The following is an 18,103-nucleotide window of genomic DNA, read 5'->3' as shown; positions in this document are numbered from 1 at the left end:
ACTGTTTAGTAGTTCATGAAACTAACTCCTCTGTGCATGCCTAACTTTGTCTCCCAGTTACATAGACAGTTACATAGACCTAGTTTTCTAAGTTACTATCTATCTTGTAACTTTTAACCAAAAAATACATTAATTATGTTTATTTGCATTTTTACAGTGCTTTCTTTCCACTCGCCAGTGGTGGCGGATATGAAATTCTTGGTTGTAGCCAAGGATCAAGATCGAAGTTAGAATTGCTTCATTCTGGACCGTTGTCAATAGAGGATCTAAAAATTGTTGCTAACCTGAAATTTTATTTGCGGCCCATACAGATGTCATTACACATTGATGAAATGGATGAGGAGGATGATCCCACATTGTAGAAACAAAACAGTAATGATCAAGAAGAGACTAAACAAACACAGGTATGGTTACTGATTAATGTAAATAGATAGTTCAACTTTGGCAAGTTTAAAACGAATTCCTAAAAACCGTAGATTTTAGGTAGAGGAGGTTCGTATAAATTTTGTGAACACCGTAATCAAAAAATTTTAAAACATTGTGTTATTAAAAACTAGGTCATCATGAAAAATTGCTATCAAATAGCCACGAAGTAAGGGGCTGTTGAAATATTATGTAACACATTTTAGGAAAATTTTGATACCTCCTCCCCCTTGTAACAAGCCGTAACAAATTTTGGCAGACCTACTATAATATTACGTAACCCCCAATTTTTTGCTAAAATCATAATCACCAGTTTGAAACTTTATGCTATGATCAATATTATTCGACCTGTAGCTTTCTATTCTTGATGAGTTATGTTAATGTTATGTGTAATATTTTACAGTTCCAGTTAAATAAAGCATTATGTTTTATTAGAAAATGGTCCAACTTCACTCCAGTCCTGGTTTCAACCCAAAAAGGTTGCATGAGATTTTTCTACTGAGGAATTCCAACATTTTGATATGTAACAGCTGTTGAGAGCCCCTTCCCCCTTTGTAACAAACACCCTCATACGCGTTACGTTATCTATGAACAACTCCTAATGTCAACTTATTAAAGAACATGTAATAACAGTAAACTTTCTATTTTACAGGATGACACTACAGAGCTGCCTGATATAGTTCCAACATTGGTAAGTACTCAATATGTTTTGTATTTCATCTTGATGTGATTTACATATTCAGGAATCCATAAATTGAATGGGCGTATAACTCTGTCATTTCTCTTTCAGCGGCACCAAGAAAACAACAATATGGCTACTCAGTGAGTAAATGAAAGACTGTTGGATATTTAAAAAATATGTGAAAATATTCTACTGCGTCTTTCTGATTAAATATTACATATGATTCTGTAAATGTTTATTATGGCTGTCATATATTGGGCCACGCAAAGAAATTCCCTTGTTTCTCATCAGCCCTTTTTTGGAACAGTGACACGGCAGGTTTTTACTTTTTACCTCCCTTTTAAAAAAAGAGAAATATTCCAAAAGTGGCAAGACTATTTTTACTTTTTAAATGTGAAAATCTAGGCATCAAACGACTTTGATGGAAAGCACTTCGTTACCGAAATACTCACCTGCCACAGTAACAATTGGGAAGCGACCGTAAAGAAAAACATAACAAATCGTTTATCAGGATGCATGCCGGAGTGTTTTACTTTTTTTTAAATAGAAACGAAAATATATCTGCAAGCGGGATGCGCATTTTGATTTTTTACTGATAAACTGTTTTTGACACGCGCAAAAATGAAACTGATAAGAAAGAAGCAATTTTTTGCTTCTTGATAAGATAAGATAAGATAAGATAAACCTTGATTTGGAGACATATTTTTAAAAAACCATTAGTACGTGATTAAGAACTTTCAAAGAAATTAAATTTGTCACATTGCTTTTAAGAATGTATCTAGCTGAATGAGGTAGGTTAAACTAAACTCTTAAACCCATTTTTGTGGTGTCCCGGCTTTCTCATACTACATGTACACTCACATTTGGAGTGATCATTCTGACACCAGAATGGTCACTCCAATTTACTCTCTCTCTCAGCTTTAAATGTGGATTAGTTAATACTTTGCACCTCAGGTCACTTTTTAGCCCAGTTTGGTGTTATAAGTTCCGTACCAAATCACTATATAACATACATACACTGGGTACTTAGGATCAATCATATTGATTTACCAGTACAAATATCTACTTTCAACCCTACCAAAGTAAGAATTATTATCAAATACATGTCTTGTTAATTAAAAACCTTGGTTCCTCTGTGTTCCAATGCAATAAGGAGTATGCTGATGTAAACGTAGTCATTACCCTGCTCTATGCTATTGTTAAAACTATAGTCTGGCTTACTTTTATTGCTTAATGACAAGCATATTTCTCTATGCATTTCGCTTTTTAATTTTAAAATTGGATACATGACTACCGTATAACTTTTAGCAGAGAACGATTACTTGTTTTTTGTAGGCCGACTCCATCCAGTGATGAATTGCCTGTTGTTCCGGCGGCAAAGTAAGTTATTCTAAGTATTTTTCGGTGGTCATTTTTATAGTCAAGTGATTGAGCAATGCAAAGCCGTGCCAGGATGCTGCCTATAGAGTATTTCTGAGATACATCAGAGAAGTCGCAGGTATGCTTCAAATGAAGATAAAAATTCATAATTCGGAGGTGGGGGTTAAATCATTAGTCCAAATGCTGTATTTGTTTAAAAAAATAATAAGTTAGAATTTTATCCTCATTTTATCGGCTTCATATAGATTTTTGATTATGATTTTAGCAGGCAGACGGCTTGTCTACAACCCTGAGAGCAGGAGCTTACGACTAGAAGATATCCTGTTATTTGTGACAGGATCCGAAGTGGAACCCTGCATGGGTTTTTCTAAGCGACCGTCTATTGAGTTTGTGGAAAATACGCTAGCAAGTAGCAGCACGTGCGCTAATAAGCTGTTTTTACCACTGAGACTCGGTGATAAAAGCGAAACTGACTCATTCGCAATGTTAGATTTGTGTTTTTGTTCTAGATACTTTGATATAATCTAGACAACAACATTCAATATACGATGTCTACAGTATTTTTAAACTGTAACTAATATTTTATAATCAAAATAATGCAATAATATTCTAAGATTGTGGATAGGTCTTGGATTATAAACGTACAAAATTGCTACGAAGAATGTTACAATAGACATTTTATATTCTTTTAAAAACTTAGGCAATTGTTGTTGTTATCACACTTGGGATCAATTTGCCAATCCCAAGTGGGCGGTCAACCATGATAATTGCCTTGTTATTATACACATGTAATATGTTAGCTGATGAACAAATCGATGTAACAACTCGCGTCAATATTTCATATATTAAATCAGCTAACATTGTAGATAGCCAAATGTCATTTCTCACAATTTGGTAATAAAAAATGATTAACATGGAAGTACAATTTTTACGGAGTTATTTTACATGTGAAGATTTATTGTTTCTATTCAGTCATATTTTATGATTTCTTACAGAACTGCTTCGACTATAGCGTCCTCTACACTAAATAAGTTCGTAACCCTGGACCCAGTTCTATAGTTGTGAGTTAGATTTAACTCCTAGACTGAAAGTAGTTTATTTTCAATTACTTTAAATCCAGAGTCAAACTGAGTCCTGGACCCAGTTCCACAGTCAGTTGTGAGTTTAATTCCGAGATGAGATTTAATTCTAGTCAAATTAGTTCATTTTCAATTACTTTAACTCTAGAGTGAAATCTAACTCACAACTGTGGAACTGTGAACATGGGTTAGTAGCCACTGGCATGTAATTTTATTCACCCCCCCCCCCCTTATTTCGGCCAAGTGATTTTGGAATCTTCTCAAAAAAGAAATCAGATTTCTGCTTTGACGATTTGTGAATATACCATTAATCTAATCTGGTGAACAATATATAAAAGATTTACTAAAATTCAGATGACAAATATACATGTAGTTTTATTGGAAATATGTTTCATAGATTTATGCAAAAAAAAAGATTGACTTGATCAATAATCCTGGGGAAGGTCAATTTTGAGGACCCGAAAAAAAACAAAGGAACATGTACATGTATCTTTTTTGTGCCCTTATATTAAAGCATGGCATTACAATCAGATTAGTAGAGCTCGGTATCTGATTCATCAGATTCAGCTTGAAGACATTTCTCTACAAATTGAATTGTCTCAATATATGTTGAATAATCCCATGGATCATCTGCATCAAGTGGATTTATGGTTGTTTCTAAATCTGCAATGTCAAAGTCACACAGATCTAATCTGCCTTCTGGTACAACAACATTAATATCATCGTCATTTGAAATAGCCATTTCTGGATCCGTACCATACGAAGATAAATCAGTGGCGACCATTTCAACATCCTCAATTTGGTTGCTAAGAAACATTTGAATTGGTGTCATATTTCCTGCAGTTCTCACTTAATGGTTATTCCACATATGTTTAAATGATGATAACATACGATTTATTCGTGGTATGAAGATGTATTGGAGACTGAAAATATGGATCTCATTGTCGGGGGACAGCAAATCTATTCTTTCAAGATAGTGAAATAGATCATAAAATACTGAGACAACACCTTCATATACATCCCTCCATAAACGTTAAATTCGAGTGTTATGAATCGAACGGCCAGTTATAAACGACCCTCGATGAGCTCCTCTAATGTTGTTCATGGAATTCCTAACATCAACATTTTCTGAACCGTGATCAGCTCTAACTCTTGATGGTAAACCCCAATCATCAACAGCGATTTTAAAGAGTTTGAGTACCGTGTCTGCCCGATTGTTATTACTGCACTCCAGAAAGACTATTGCCCGTGTAAATCCATCTATACCACCATGAATAACTAAACGCCATCTGAAGTTAAAAAAATTGATAAGTTAAACGAGACTTACCTGGAAGTTGAAGTTTGACTGTAATTCTCCGGAGTGAGGTCGAACTGGTAGGGATAAAATGAGATATGCACGCATGCGCCGAACACTCAGTATTTAACAACTTTTTATGAGCCCAAATCCCATAAACATTGGGTAGGGTTAATTCGGGTGGGCATTTTATCCCTACCAGTTCGACCTCACTCCGGAGAATTACATTCAAACTTCAACTTCCAGGTAAGTCTCGTTTAACTTATCAATTCTCCGTCGTTTCGGTCTGACTAGTAGGGATCCAATGAGACTTCAAAGTGGGTGAATAAAAAGTATCTACAATCAACAGAGATTGAAAACAACAACAATAAAATCACCTCTTTATTTACCAATAAGATAAGACTTATCAGAATCATCAAAATCTTACAATATACCAATTCCTGAACCATAACTCACATGGATAGATAAAATATACCTATTCACAGTCCAAAACAGCTGTTTGAAAACTAGTTGATGCTGTATTAGACAACTCTATGTCTTTATTGTAAAATCTCACAAAAGTGGACGATCTAGCCCAACCAGCTGTCTTCATAATATGATCCAATGGCACTCCTACTGACTTTGCCTCGGATGCCGCTGCTGATCTTATACTATGAGGCTTATATTTATCAACATCAACTCCTGCTTCAGACATAGCCTGTTTAACCCATTTACTGATTGTTTGCTTACAAACTTTTTTATATGGTTTAACATAACTAATAAAGAATCTAGTCTCATTTCCTCGCATTATCTTAGTTCTCTTCAAATATTCACAGATGGTCATATATGGACAAATCTTTTTATTTTTGTCAAATCTAGGTATAGATGCTACATAGGCCTTTTGCCCTTGTCTCGACTGTTTCAAAGCAATCGCTTCATAAAAAAATTCAAACTTATCCAGTCCTTTCTTCATACGAGTACAATCTAACAAAAACATATTCTGCCCTCTTGCAGCAATAACTAAAGCTAACAAAATTACAGTTTTCAATGTTAACTGCTTCAAACTCAAAAAACGTAACGGCGACAGTTTTGCTGCCCAACGTAAAACGATACTCACATCCCAAGTAGAATTATACCTGGGCTCTGAGGGCCTCATATTATATACCCCTCGCATAAATCTTACTACTAATGGGTGCGAGCCAATATTCGACATAGTAATTTGTGATATACCGTATTTTCCAGCCAATAAGCCGACTCGGCCAATAAGCCGAGGGCAGTTTTTTAGCCTAAAATACATGGATTTCATAAAGCTTCGCCCAATAAGCCGAGGCCCTTCATCAGAGATTTTAATTCACTGATTTGTCAATTAGTTCGTCTTAATTGACGATTTAAGAGGCTGACAGTAGCGCCCGCCGATGAGAGTGCTGTGTATACTATCATCGCCGAGTGACTGTGCTATATATAGACTCACTCAGCTGATTACTATACACACAGCCATACACGCAGTACGCGGCTCACTGCTGATTTGCATATATACTAATGTATGAACTGACACGTGAACTCGCGCGTTATATAAATGTATACCATTGCCGCTGTGCGGTGATGGAACAATCAAAGTAAAAATAAAATAGTTCAAAATAGATTATAATTGGTAGTAAATAATGACCTCAAATCAATATCGACCACTTTTCTTGATTTTGACGATCATTGAGAGCATTAGAGTGGCATAGATCAGGAAGTGATTTTTTATGTCGGATCGCATCCGCCCAATAAGCCGATCACGATATTTTGGGTAAAAATCTGAGGCTAGAAAATCGGCTTATTGGCCGGAAAATACGGTAGCTGATCTGGCAGTATTTAATGAACTATACGATAAATTCTCATCAAAAAGTTCCGACAGAAATTTCAAAACTAAAGTGACATCCGCCTGCATTGGATTAATCTGTTGTTTATCGCAAAACTGTTGCCATCGCGTAATATGTGTGGCATACTGTTTCTTAGTACTGCACTTCCACGAACACCACATAATCTGTGCAGCCCGTTCTGGAATTCTATGTTGAGCCTGTGCAGTCCAGAAACCTTGCAGGCTATCAGTTTCAGTCTTTTGCGCATCGGGTGTAGAGTTGTTTGATCCGGTAATGTTAACAGATTGTTCATGTTTGGTAAAATCATTGGGCGTTCCACGAGAAGGTGCATCAACTGCGTAAACCAAATCTGCATCGGCCATAGAGGCACTATGATGACTCCTAACGCTTGGTCCTGTCGAATTTTCTTTAAACATCTGGATATTACACTGAAAGGAGGGAACAAATAACTATTATAATTTGTCCAGCTAATCGTGAATGCATCAATAAATTTTGCCCCTGGGTCTGGTTTCCACGACGCATAGAGTGGCAGTTGAGCATTAGCTCTTGACGCAAAGAGATCAATCTCTAACTCTCCAAAATAATATATTAATTGATTCAAGACCTGTGTATTGAGCATCCATTCGGTTTGGTCATGAAAATGCCTGCTCTCGAAATCTGCATCTACATTGAGATGCCCTGGTATATGTGCTGCTGAAATTCACAGCTTTTTCTCTATACACCATTCCCAAATATCTAATGCCAATGCATTAAGCTGGGGTGATTGTGAACCCCCCATGTGGTCAATATATGAAATGGCAGTAGTGTTATCCATCTTGAGAAGGACATGTACGTTATTCATATCTCCGCAAAATGACTTCAGTGCTAGAAATCCAGCCAAGTGTTCTAGATAATTAATAGAGTCTCTTCCGATCACTATATCATCTGGGGTCCACCTACCCCCTGTTTTATTACCCTTCATAGATGCGCCCCAACCTGCGAAAGAAGCATCTGTAAAAATTTCAGTACTAGGGTTCTCTCGAGCAATTCTCTTGTGCCCTGTGGGAATTTCTTTAACCCACCAAGCTAATTCCATCTTAGCCTGTTCAGATAAGCTCATATTTGCATCATAACTACCTGCTTGCATTCTTAATGCTTGAATTTTTTCTCTTTCTGTTAACCGGTAGTGGAGTTGCCCATACTCCATCCCTGGTAATGCTGCCACCAAGAGCCCCAGGGTTCTTGCCACCATTCTGATAGCAACTGTGACATTCTGTAATAAGAAAGTACAACATTCTATAATACCTTTTTTTGTCTATCTGTGAGCTGCACAGTCATGAGCAGCGAATTAATAATAAACCAAAGGTATTCTCGTTTAGATGCCGGTTCAAGTTTAGATTTTTCATAATTGATAATATATCCTGCTTCCTCTAGGAGACTTGTGGTAGCATTACCAGAAAATGAAGCTTGCTCATCCGAAATCAAGATAACAATCCCCTCATCAATGTAAGATAGTAACACCCATTTGTCTTAGAGCTGAAAAGACGGGCTTGCCTATTTTTGTATAAACCCGAGGGCCTGATGCAAGTCCATTCGGAATGCACGTAAATTGATAAAGTGTACCCTCAAATTTAAATCGTAAATATTTCCTATCCTCAACTGCTACTGGAACACAGTAATATGCGTCTTTAATATCCACAGTTTGCATAAGACAACCTGGAGTAATCAGTTTGACGACTGATTCAAATGTATCCATCTTAAAATGATGGTAAGCTATATTCTCATTTAAACGTTTCAGATTGAGGATTACTCTAAATTGACCTTCTTCCTTTTTTGGTCTGATAAAAATATTCAACAAAAATTCGCCGTCTGAATGACATGTTGTCTCTATAATTCCTTTTTCCTGAAAGTTCTTAAGTTCCCCACGGATAACTATCCTTTCACTTTCAGAGAAATTAAGTTCCCTCGGGATGAATGCCTGCCGTGGAAGCTGTAGGCTATTAAACTCTAGTTTATATCCAGAGACTGTGTCCAAAATAAATTTATCGTAAGCATCCTCCATTTATTCATATAATGCCTTAAATATCCGGCTATACATTTGTTAGTAACTGTTGGTGGGTTAGTAAAAACAGGGCTTACCTGATTTACTGATCTTTCGTCTTTTTCTTTCCGTAAAGACTGTATTTCGACTGGTTTGTCTGACTGGCTCTTCCCCTCGGCCCGAATGCGCCACTCATTCGAGCCCGGCGAAAGTTTAAATTTCTATAGTTCCCAGCACTGTTATAACCACCAGACTGTGCGCCTCCCCTTCCTCGAGAAAAGGAGAATTTCCGGCCACGAGTAAAAACTGAGCCTTGACGAATATGGGATCCGACTTTGTTTACATCTCGGATATCCTTAACCGTTTTTTCAATATCCCCACCGAAAAGTTCTTCGGTGTACGGTAACGTCGCAGAGCATAAATGCGCATAGTCCTGTCTAAGCTCTGGTTTCAAAAGTTCACTTCTTCTCAAACATAGTCCATGAAATCCATGGCCTAGAAACGCAAGTGCGTTTGTAATTTCATTAAGACAATCAGTCCCTGTAATGGGTCGCATCTCAAGTTTTGAGCACCTATATGCTAGGTGAGTTAAACATGTACCTGCTTTAGCAAAACAGTTTTGAATGACTTGCATTCGCGAGTCCAGAGATGTCGCTTTAGCCGATGCTATTTCCCAAATCAATTGATTTAATCTAACCTGACAGAGTGTCTCGCAATTTTCCGGTCTGTCATATTGTTGAGCCAACCATTTATATGCATCTTCGTCTATTCCATCACGAAATAGCCTATTTACGATTTCTGCTAACTCACCATCCACTGCAGTAGATGTCTTATCGGACTTTCTCAACTTCGATCAAATACCGGCGTAGAGTGCAGATGAACTCGACGCTTCAGGTTCAATTCTGGCCTTTTTTCCCGGTGGCTGACACTCCTGAGGCTGATTATCCTCATCGTCAGAACCCGACATTGAGTGTGGGTTGTAGTTCTGTGTAATGAACAAGTCCTGTTCAGAAGAATAATCTTCGAACTTCGGGTCTACACCGGAATTCCACATAATATCCACCTTACTTGCCAGTTCCTTCTGCGATTGCGCAATCGATTGCATCATCGATTCAATTTTCTTCAAACTGTCGTCCTTATTGTTATTAAGATCATTAATCGTCGGCCTAATCCCTTCCTCGGTCGGGCAGTCGACTGATTTTTTCTTCGAACCAGCAGAGCTCCGCGAGCTAATGCGTTTTTTAAGCTCCGGCTTTTTCCCGCTAGCTGCCGAAGAGCCGCCATTATTGCTGCTTCCTGCTGCTGTGTTGTTACTAGCGACCGCGCCTTCGGCGCGATTATCTGAACACAGTGCGCTGTTCATATCGCGAGAAGTGTCTAAAACACTTCCCAATTCTTTATTATCCATGTTCCACGAACACAAATCGTATAATCTGCGATAATACTGCGAAAATTAACGAAATTATCTGCGATAATTTTTAGAGCGTTCGCAAAGCGAAAATGGCGCTCGTGCAACTGAGTGTTCGGCGCATGCGTGCATATCTCATTGGATCCCTACTAGTGAGACCGAAACGACGGAGAATTATCCCTGTACATTCTACATGCACCAATACATGTAGTACAGTAGTAGACTCCGCCTAAACCGGTACAGTTGGGACTTCCAACCGAATTAGGCGTTTAAACCGAAATGTTATTTTTATTTTACCGAATTGAACAGATTACCATAAAGACCGGTACCGCTTTAGGCGGAGTATTGTACAATGAAACCAACACTTGCTGTATGCAAATGTTTTTTAATTTCAATTATTGGTTTTACTTAAAACCTACAACATGTATTTATAAAACTTTGGGAACTGTTACCGTATGAGTATATGATTTCCATCAATATGCTACAACAAAAGAGGTCCCTTTACATTGTAAGTTCTTCGCCTTACGCGTCGTTGGTATTTCATGACTTCTCTACCTTCTGGATCTACTCGCCACATGGACTTTCTTACTCGATCACGTTGAATTCTGAGACCAATTGCCAGTAAGTGAGCAGATACACTTTTGCAACCTTACGTAAATTAGAAACAAAAGTTGACTGGATTTGGTGAGGGTGGGCTACTTATGAAATCTTGACTCAACATACCTGCATTTGGAAAGTTCTGCAGAATCTGAATGACTAAATCATCAAGGCCAACATCACTTATCAGCGAATATGTGTTGGAAACAGATAGGCCATAATCATGCATTCGCCTTTCAATCGTCCTTTTGCTGACTCCGAGTAAGTTAGCAATTTGTTTTACAGTGAATTGATTATCTACAAACATAAAAATTGAAATGTCAAATTACCTTGAGACTTGAAATCTTTAATAGAGCCCGATTCAAAAGGCAAAAGATATACAGTCAACCCCTAACCGCCCACATCAGTGCAGAACGAGTATGGTCTGGGGTATTTGACAATGTATTTGTACAGAGATGTACCTGGCGGTAGTGCTAGGTTTGGGGGTTAGTTTGTCAAAATAACCATAGCTTACTCACCCATAAAGAAGCACAACTGATCCTCTGATATCAAATGTTTTGGACCACTCTGTCGATGATACGATTGTTGATTGTTGGTTGCATTTCTATCACTATAAGTCGCACTAACGGTGGCAATGTTGTGACCAATACCACTGCCAGAATTATTTAAAACTATATCCAAACCTTTTCCAATTAAAACACCGACCGACTCAAATTCTTGAAACATTAAAAGGTCTCTAGCAAGCTTTTCAAGTCGGTACGATAGGGAATCACGATCGAGAAAATTTCCGCTATCATTTTCAACATCCGCTATTAGATCGCTTAACCTTCGTTTGAAATAAATTCGAGCACGTTCAATCGAGGTATCCATTTGAATTGCACTATTCATTTGAGCCTACTGAATTGCAGAAGTACCCCATGGCATACATAATAGACAATAGTACTCCAGCACACTATACTATACAATACAAAACTTTTCGAGATAAACTTTTTCTCACCTCCACTCGTCCGCCGTAAAACTTACGATGCTTCTTAACCGTGTAGAGTTATTTTGAATTGAATTGAATTTGCATCGTATGATGAATAAAATGAATTTGCGTTTTAACCGAAATTATTTTAGACTGGTTGCCGGTCTATTTCCGACCGGCACGCCATCTGGTGACATTATAGGTTTATCCTTGATGACGTGAGTTGATCCTTCACGTCATTACATTATCCTTCACGTTATGAGTTGATCCCTCACGTTACAACATTATACTTCACGTTATGGGTTTATCCTTCACGTTAGATTAAGGTTGATCCTTCACGTCATGACATTATCCTTCATGTCATGAGTTTATCCTTCACGTTACTACATTATACTACACGTTATGGGTTTATCCTTCACGTGATGACTTTAGCGTCTGTTTGGCGGAGATGGCCGCCCATACATGCGTTAACACGGTTGTTATGAAGCTGTTCACAGACTGAACCAAAGGCCAACTGCTTGCTGTACCCTTAGGGCCTGGAGCTAGTCTAACAATCGACCAAGTGGAACAGATTGAATATTTACCGGCAGTCTCATTAGAATTCTTGAATGACATCTTAGAAAGATTGATTATGGGAATCTTTGACATGACAAATGTTTGCTAGTTCCAGGAAAATGATACAAAACTCTACGATGAGGGCGTAGGCCAGTTACTGACAAGTAGTTACCTCGTTGGTGGTTAAAGCTTTTGTAATCGGATGGGATATTTGTGAAAATATCCGAACGTGAAACTAAACCGGCCACAGTTGAGGTTAAAACCACTTACTGACGAAATCAAGTTTACCGACTTAAAGGTTTTTAATGGTTTCTCAATAGGATAATTTTTTATAGTAAAAATCGTGAACAATATTTCTTCTGCTAATTCAGACCTTTTTGACAAAACGAGCGTGTGGAATGTAGCCTACGCGCAACCTGCTCGGTAACGCGCATTATCTAGTACTGATACATATACGGTGAACGCCGCGTGTATAAGGCAATATTGCCGACGGGACTGTTACTTATGTTATCGACGCGCTCTCTCATCACTGTGTCGCAACTAAATACACATAATCGGGCTCTAAAAACAGATGGCTGACGCGAAAGTCCAAAACAATTAATGACGATTAATCATTTTACTTAGTAAAAGTAAGAAAGTTATTAGCCTTGCTCGACGTACTGCGATCTGTAAAAATTATACTGTGCATGTACTAGACTTTTAGAGCGCACGTGAATGCTGAGTATCGATTCAACACAGCAGCTAATGTTGAATCGATGTAGCACGTGTATTTGCCGAGTCCATATCATCCATGTGTAAACATTCAATTAATCCGCTGACACACACACCAAGAAAATACTGAACTTTCGGGCAATAAAGGACAAAATAAATTTCCCGATAACTATATACGGAAATAAACAACTAAATCAGAGAATAAGCACTGCGTGAAAAGATATTATATCCGCAAATCGGATTTGTTACAAAAACATATCGGATATGAGGAAGGACGCATGCGGTTATTTAGACATAGTTTCCAAATTGTAACCGCATACGGATATGAGATGTCCGCACTATAGAATCCGCATTGCACATATTCCTCACTGACACGTGGACTCCTCGTATCCATTTTAAGGATATTTACCGTATTCCTGATTGTGTTAATGACAATTCCGTCACATGGGTATACATACGATCGGGAGGCGTATTGTGTTTGGATCACGGATCAAACCGTATGGAATCCCATAAAACACAGAGCTTCAGAATCCGTTATTCCAACAATCTGGATATTTTCGGTTTCAGATTGGTGCTTATTCTTTTCGTAAATTTCAATTTTTGATGTCAATTGGCGACATGTTTTTTAGTATCTCTCTTCCGTATGCCTGTGGATAAAAACTTAACATAATACATAGGGAACTCTATAAAGTATAAGACTGATTATATATCGAATAAATAATAACGTTGCAAACTAAAAAATTGAATTTAGGAGTGTATTTTCGGGTCTGGAGCACAGGACCTGTGATGATTTTATCTAGTATTGACGAAATGATTTCAGAAATCATTGGAGGGGTTTGGATTCGATAGTAAACAGATCTTAAACTCAGTAATGGCCGCTGAAATCGGTTATCAAAAATACATGTCTTTTTGGTTGTAAATCATTATCAGGAAACCGAGAACAGCAACTAATCGCTGATTAGGTGAGGGTCCATGGCCCGTCGCTGAAATAACATTTGAAAAAAATGTAGTTTTGACAATATCTGTGGTAAAGGCGAGTAAATTTTACCTTGGTGTCTGAAAACCACGATTTGGATGCGTAGGGGACTTGCCATGATTTATCAAAGAAACAATCCGGGGAATAATATTTTGTTATTTGAGGGTTAATAAAAGTCAGATACCAACTTAGCATATACAACATCTATCAGAATTTTTTACATTGCACACATGATGTCTGTGTTGTCAGAACCGGACCCCAGCACCCGTGTTCTGAAACGTGCTCCTTTTGATTTAAAATGAAATACAATTTTTGGAAAACTTCATTGTATTCAAATTTACTAAAATGACATTTCCAAACCAACGATGGTATCCTGTCACTCGAGTTCGAAATAAACATACAGTAAGAGAGAACCTTCAGCGAACTATTTCTGTTTTTCAAACATGAGATGTATAAAGTATGACCAGAGATACAACCGCATTTCTGAGTCAGCTGTAACGTGTTTTTTCAAATCAATGGCCTACATTTTGTGTTCTAAGCCACAGACTCCCTGTGGTCTCAACGAGTTAACTAACAGCATGACAGCCGCGGGCGTTTAAACTAGCCTCTGTACAATGCTATAGGAATATGAAGGAGTAAGACTGTTGGCAACTCATTCTCTCAGTGAAGTCATTCGGTTCCTACGAGGAATTTGAACTATTATCTTACATTGCTCCATACGAGGAAAAATGGACGGATCGTCATCGTATTCAGATTTGGAATCAGACATTACAACTCGAACCCATTTTTCTGGTAAGTTAAAATGAAATTTGTTCTTGATATACATTTATATCAGAGTTTGAGGAATACTTATTAGTTTCGTGTTTTGTGAATCTATGACTATTGAATATTCAAACCAATCTGCTATGATTTATCTTAAAATTTACGTCCTTGTCATTCGAAATACAAAATATACGTAACTATGAATTGTTTCTTCCACATCGACTTGCGTAATTTTCTAGTTATATTATTCTGGGTATCTTCGTCGGCTATTTAATTAATTTCCCTGTTTTAAATGAATAATTCGATGTTACATGGTTTGTACTACCGCGGCACGATTGTCTGATTCCAGTTCAATCTAAAATAACGTTTTTCAAACTTGTTTTCCATTACACAAAATCACTGTATCCCTTGAAAGTTCTGCACCGCCCAGCAGTTACAGATATTTTATTCACTGTATCTATTATGTACGCACTGCAGAAATGCCTAATATACTATGAGTGTCTTTAACTTGTAATTTTCAGAAGTTTGAATGGCGGCAAAAAGCCATGATAAAACATTCAATGGGAGGAAAATAAGAGGAAAACAGTGGTCAATGTTTTAACATTGACTTTATGTCCGACGATAAAAGTTCCATGTTTGTGGGAGTCGAGCAGACTGTTTAAAGTCAAAAGTAATTCAGATCGCGCATATAGAAACTCTCTCCGTTCTCATAAAATGAAGCTTCTAGAGTTGAGCCAACCGCAAAAGAAGGAATCACATGCAATGAAATCCATAAAAAATTCTGAAGTTGAATAAGAGGCCTGGAGGACATAACACTTTCTAAAGGAAGTTATACATATATCAACTGCCGCCAGGAAGCAGATTTATAGACTTTAATACAACTTTTGAAAAACATTTAATCGCAACATGCGATCCTTCCTAATGATTAATATGTTTAAATTAATTTAGTTCATAAATAGAGTCTCTGTTCTCTAATTCACATGGGTAAAAAAGACGTTTTAGCAAGATCCTTCAATAAAGCGTAAAATTGATATAACAAGAAAATTAACTTTAATAAATTATTTGACGCCTGCGAAAAAATGTAGAATTTCTGGTATAAGCTAATGTGGAATTGCAAATTTGAAATCGAAGTTTTAAGAAATTTCGGGAATTATGAGATTTGGCGATTGGGTAGATGATACAGTCTTCGACTGGTCTAATAAAAAAAAAAATTGTCAACTTGTGACTTCGATTCACTTTTGCCTCTAAGCTGGTCTGCAACTTCATTGCCTCCATGGTTGAAGAAAGAGCTCTTCTGATGTCTGCTTCATCATGACTTTGAGCATATCGTGTAGCCAGCCAGCGCGGTCCTGGGGCCCGGTCTGGCTGTCACTTGATATCCTAGACTTGAGTCTGGGTTGAAGTAGACATTGTCATTTAAATAACTTATTCATGTTATTCTGTATGAATTACCCGTGTGTCTTGTATTTTCTTATTTTAAAATTTGTAAATTTATTGATTTTTGGAATTTTATCCCGGAATTTCAATGTAATAAGGATCAATAAAGTATTGAATTGAATTGTCACCTTATACACATGCCATCAGTGGACGCGGAGCTGTATATGACAGCTATGCTATTATAAATTGCTAATCTCATGAAACCTGCATACGTCTAATATCGAACATATTTTCTAAAACATTTGAATATTGAAATTATATGTTTACACGTTTTTATATAGACCGCTTGTAGCCGCCAATGAAATTCACGCCGGCCCAACTCAGATCGTAGATAGCTTTGTCATTCCACTAGCATCCCCATGTCAGGGTCTGACTTTTATATCAGACTTCCAAATCGTGTATACATCTGCCATTTAACCGAATAATCCGATTTACTTATCATTTCTATTTATCCATGCCGCTCCTGATATAATCATACATCCTTTACTATTACAATACGTCTTCTCATGATATTCAATGCGATATAACATTTCGACGTTCTTATAGAGCTCATTATATAATCACAGGGAGCCATTCTACATCTTTATCAATAATATTTTGCCAAATAGCTTGTATGTGTACACATAAACCTGTGACATTTTGCACATCGATTTACGGTTGTCGTTTGTAAAATGACGCTGAATGGTTATCATTGTTTAGGTTTCATAATGGTAACGTTTTATAAGGCGTCAAAAAACGGTGTTTTATTTACTTATTCAGACAACGTAGTTTTAATGGTCGTGTTAAGACCAAATTGAGGTATGTGAACTTTTGAAAAGCAATAAAGTTTTATTCAATTTGTGTGTAAACAACGCTTTTTTAACAAATCTAAAACCTGAATAGAATGGTGCAATTATATCATTTAACATTTAAATTAACAACTCGGAACATTCATTAACTTAGTATATCATTGCAGTTTTCTCAACTTTCATTGGTTTGTAAACACTTAATCAAACTTAACACGAGGATCCAGTTACCTGCAGTGCGTATTTGTGCTGAAAGTGATAAAACTATAATATTGAAGAATCTGCGTTTATAATTAGTAAAGGAATACGTCATATAACCAATGCGGATACCTACGGATAATTGTTTCAACTCGTCGAAACCTTCGAGTCAGATTTCTTTAATCCGTCAAGCATACGTCAAGAGTCAGTTGCATACTTTTCACCCTGTGTTTCTTAAATTTCATTGGTTTGTGAACACTTAACCCTTTAACCGGCAATCGGTCGATTTCAATAGACCAGCTATAGTGAATAGGATAGTCAAATATTGATTTCAGTGAAGCATTCTAACTCATTTTCCTGTAAGCATATGGCGACACCAGACGGCGTACAAAGTCTAACAAAGCAGGAAAGTGATATATCATACATTTGGCATGTATTAGGGGGTATAGAGACCACGTGTCATGTGGGTCAGATTTCCGAAGTTGAAAAGATCGTTAGTAGTAATGGCCAATGCAATAAAGACGTTCTCTAGTGAGTTTGGCTGATATTTTAGACATAGTAATGAAAGATTCTGATAATTCGTATTGGGATGACAGTGCGTGATTATGGATGGCCCGAAAATCTGGATGACTTTGGGATCTGTGACCTTGGGGTCAGACCCTAAAGGTAACCTCCAAAGTTCGCAAACTTGGTACCATTCGAAAGCTTATGAAAAGAGCGTTCATAAAATACATACAATATGTGATAACCCCTCATATCTACTGACCCTAAAGAAAATAAAGTGCTTCCACTTCCATTAGTAAAGTACACTCTAAGTGTACTAATTGAGTCTACTTATGAGAAATTAGTGCACTTTTTCATAGGGAAAGTGCACTTCACAAAATAGTGTACTCGGTGAGTGTACTCATTGAGTCTGCTTTTATAAAATTAGTGCACTTTTTCAAAGGGAAAGTGCACTTCACAAAAATAGTGTACTTGTGAGTGT

The 18,103-nt window shown here is 37.3% G+C and overlaps 3 protein-coding genes and 1 pseudogene across 11 annotated transcripts in view; all 4 read right to left on the bottom strand.

Annotated features, from left to right (window-relative positions):
• Window positions 1-18,103, bottom strand: part of LOC141908132 (uncharacterized) — a 150,319-nt gene that overhangs the window by 61,578 nt on the left and 70,638 nt on the right. The window contains exon 5 of one of the 9 annotated variants that reach the window (XM_074798002.1): window positions 10,978-11,024. The exons of the other annotated variants lie outside the window; for them this stretch is intronic. Within the exon in view, the coding sequence (XP_074654103.1) occupies window positions 11,021-11,024 (4 nt within the window). The 3' untranslated portion in view covers window positions 10,978-11,020. Of the gene's footprint in view, window positions 1-10,977; window positions 11,025-18,103 lie in introns of those variants that run through there. 9 annotated transcript variants of the gene reach the window in all.
• LOC141908133 (uncharacterized) lies at window positions 4,072-10,956 on the bottom strand (annotated as a pseudogene).
• Window positions 5,334-6,863, bottom strand: LOC141908379 (uncharacterized). The gene is made up of 2 exons (XM_074798415.1): window positions 6,675-6,863; window positions 5,334-6,185 (listed from the first exon to the last, which is right to left on the bottom strand). Exons 1-2 carry the CDS (start codon window positions 6,861-6,863, stop codon window positions 5,334-5,336), a joined length of 1,041 nt encoding a protein of 346 aa, XP_074654516.1.
• On the bottom strand, window positions 8,826-10,246 carry LOC141908377 (uncharacterized). The gene is made up of 2 exons (XM_074798410.1): window positions 9,584-10,246; window positions 8,826-9,487 (listed from the first exon to the last, which is right to left on the bottom strand). The coding sequence occupies exons 1-2, from the start codon at window positions 10,128-10,130 to the stop codon at window positions 8,826-8,828; spliced, it is 1,209 nt and encodes a 402-aa protein (XP_074654511.1). The 5' UTR covers window positions 10,131-10,246.

Source organism: Tubulanus polymorphus, chromosome 7, assembly GCF_964204645.1.
Source record: "Tubulanus polymorphus chromosome 7, tnTubPoly1.2, whole genome shotgun sequence".
Classification (NCBI taxonomy): Eukaryota; Metazoa; Nemertea; class Palaeonemertea; order Tubulaniformes; family Tubulanidae; genus Tubulanus; species Tubulanus polymorphus.
The sequence above is the reverse complement of the archived record's forward strand: the minus strand, read 5'-3'. Positions and strand labels throughout refer to the sequence as shown.

Coding starts and splice junctions, on each gene's coding strand:
- LOC141908379 (XM_074798415.1), bottom strand. CDS start 6,863: ATGTGGTGTTCGTGGAAGTGCAGTACTAAGAAACAGTATGCCACACAT. Junction 6,186..6,674: donor ATACTGCCAGATCAGCTACC/GTATTTTCCGGC, acceptor AATCAGTGAATT/AAAATCTCTGATGAAGGGCC.
- LOC141908377 (XM_074798410.1), bottom strand. CDS start 10,130: ATGGATAATAAAGAATTGGGAAGTGTTTTAGACACTTCTCGCGATATG. Junction 9,488..9,583: donor TTCATCTGCACTCTACGCCG/GTATTTGATCGA, acceptor GTGATGGAATAG/ACGAAGATGCATATAAATGG.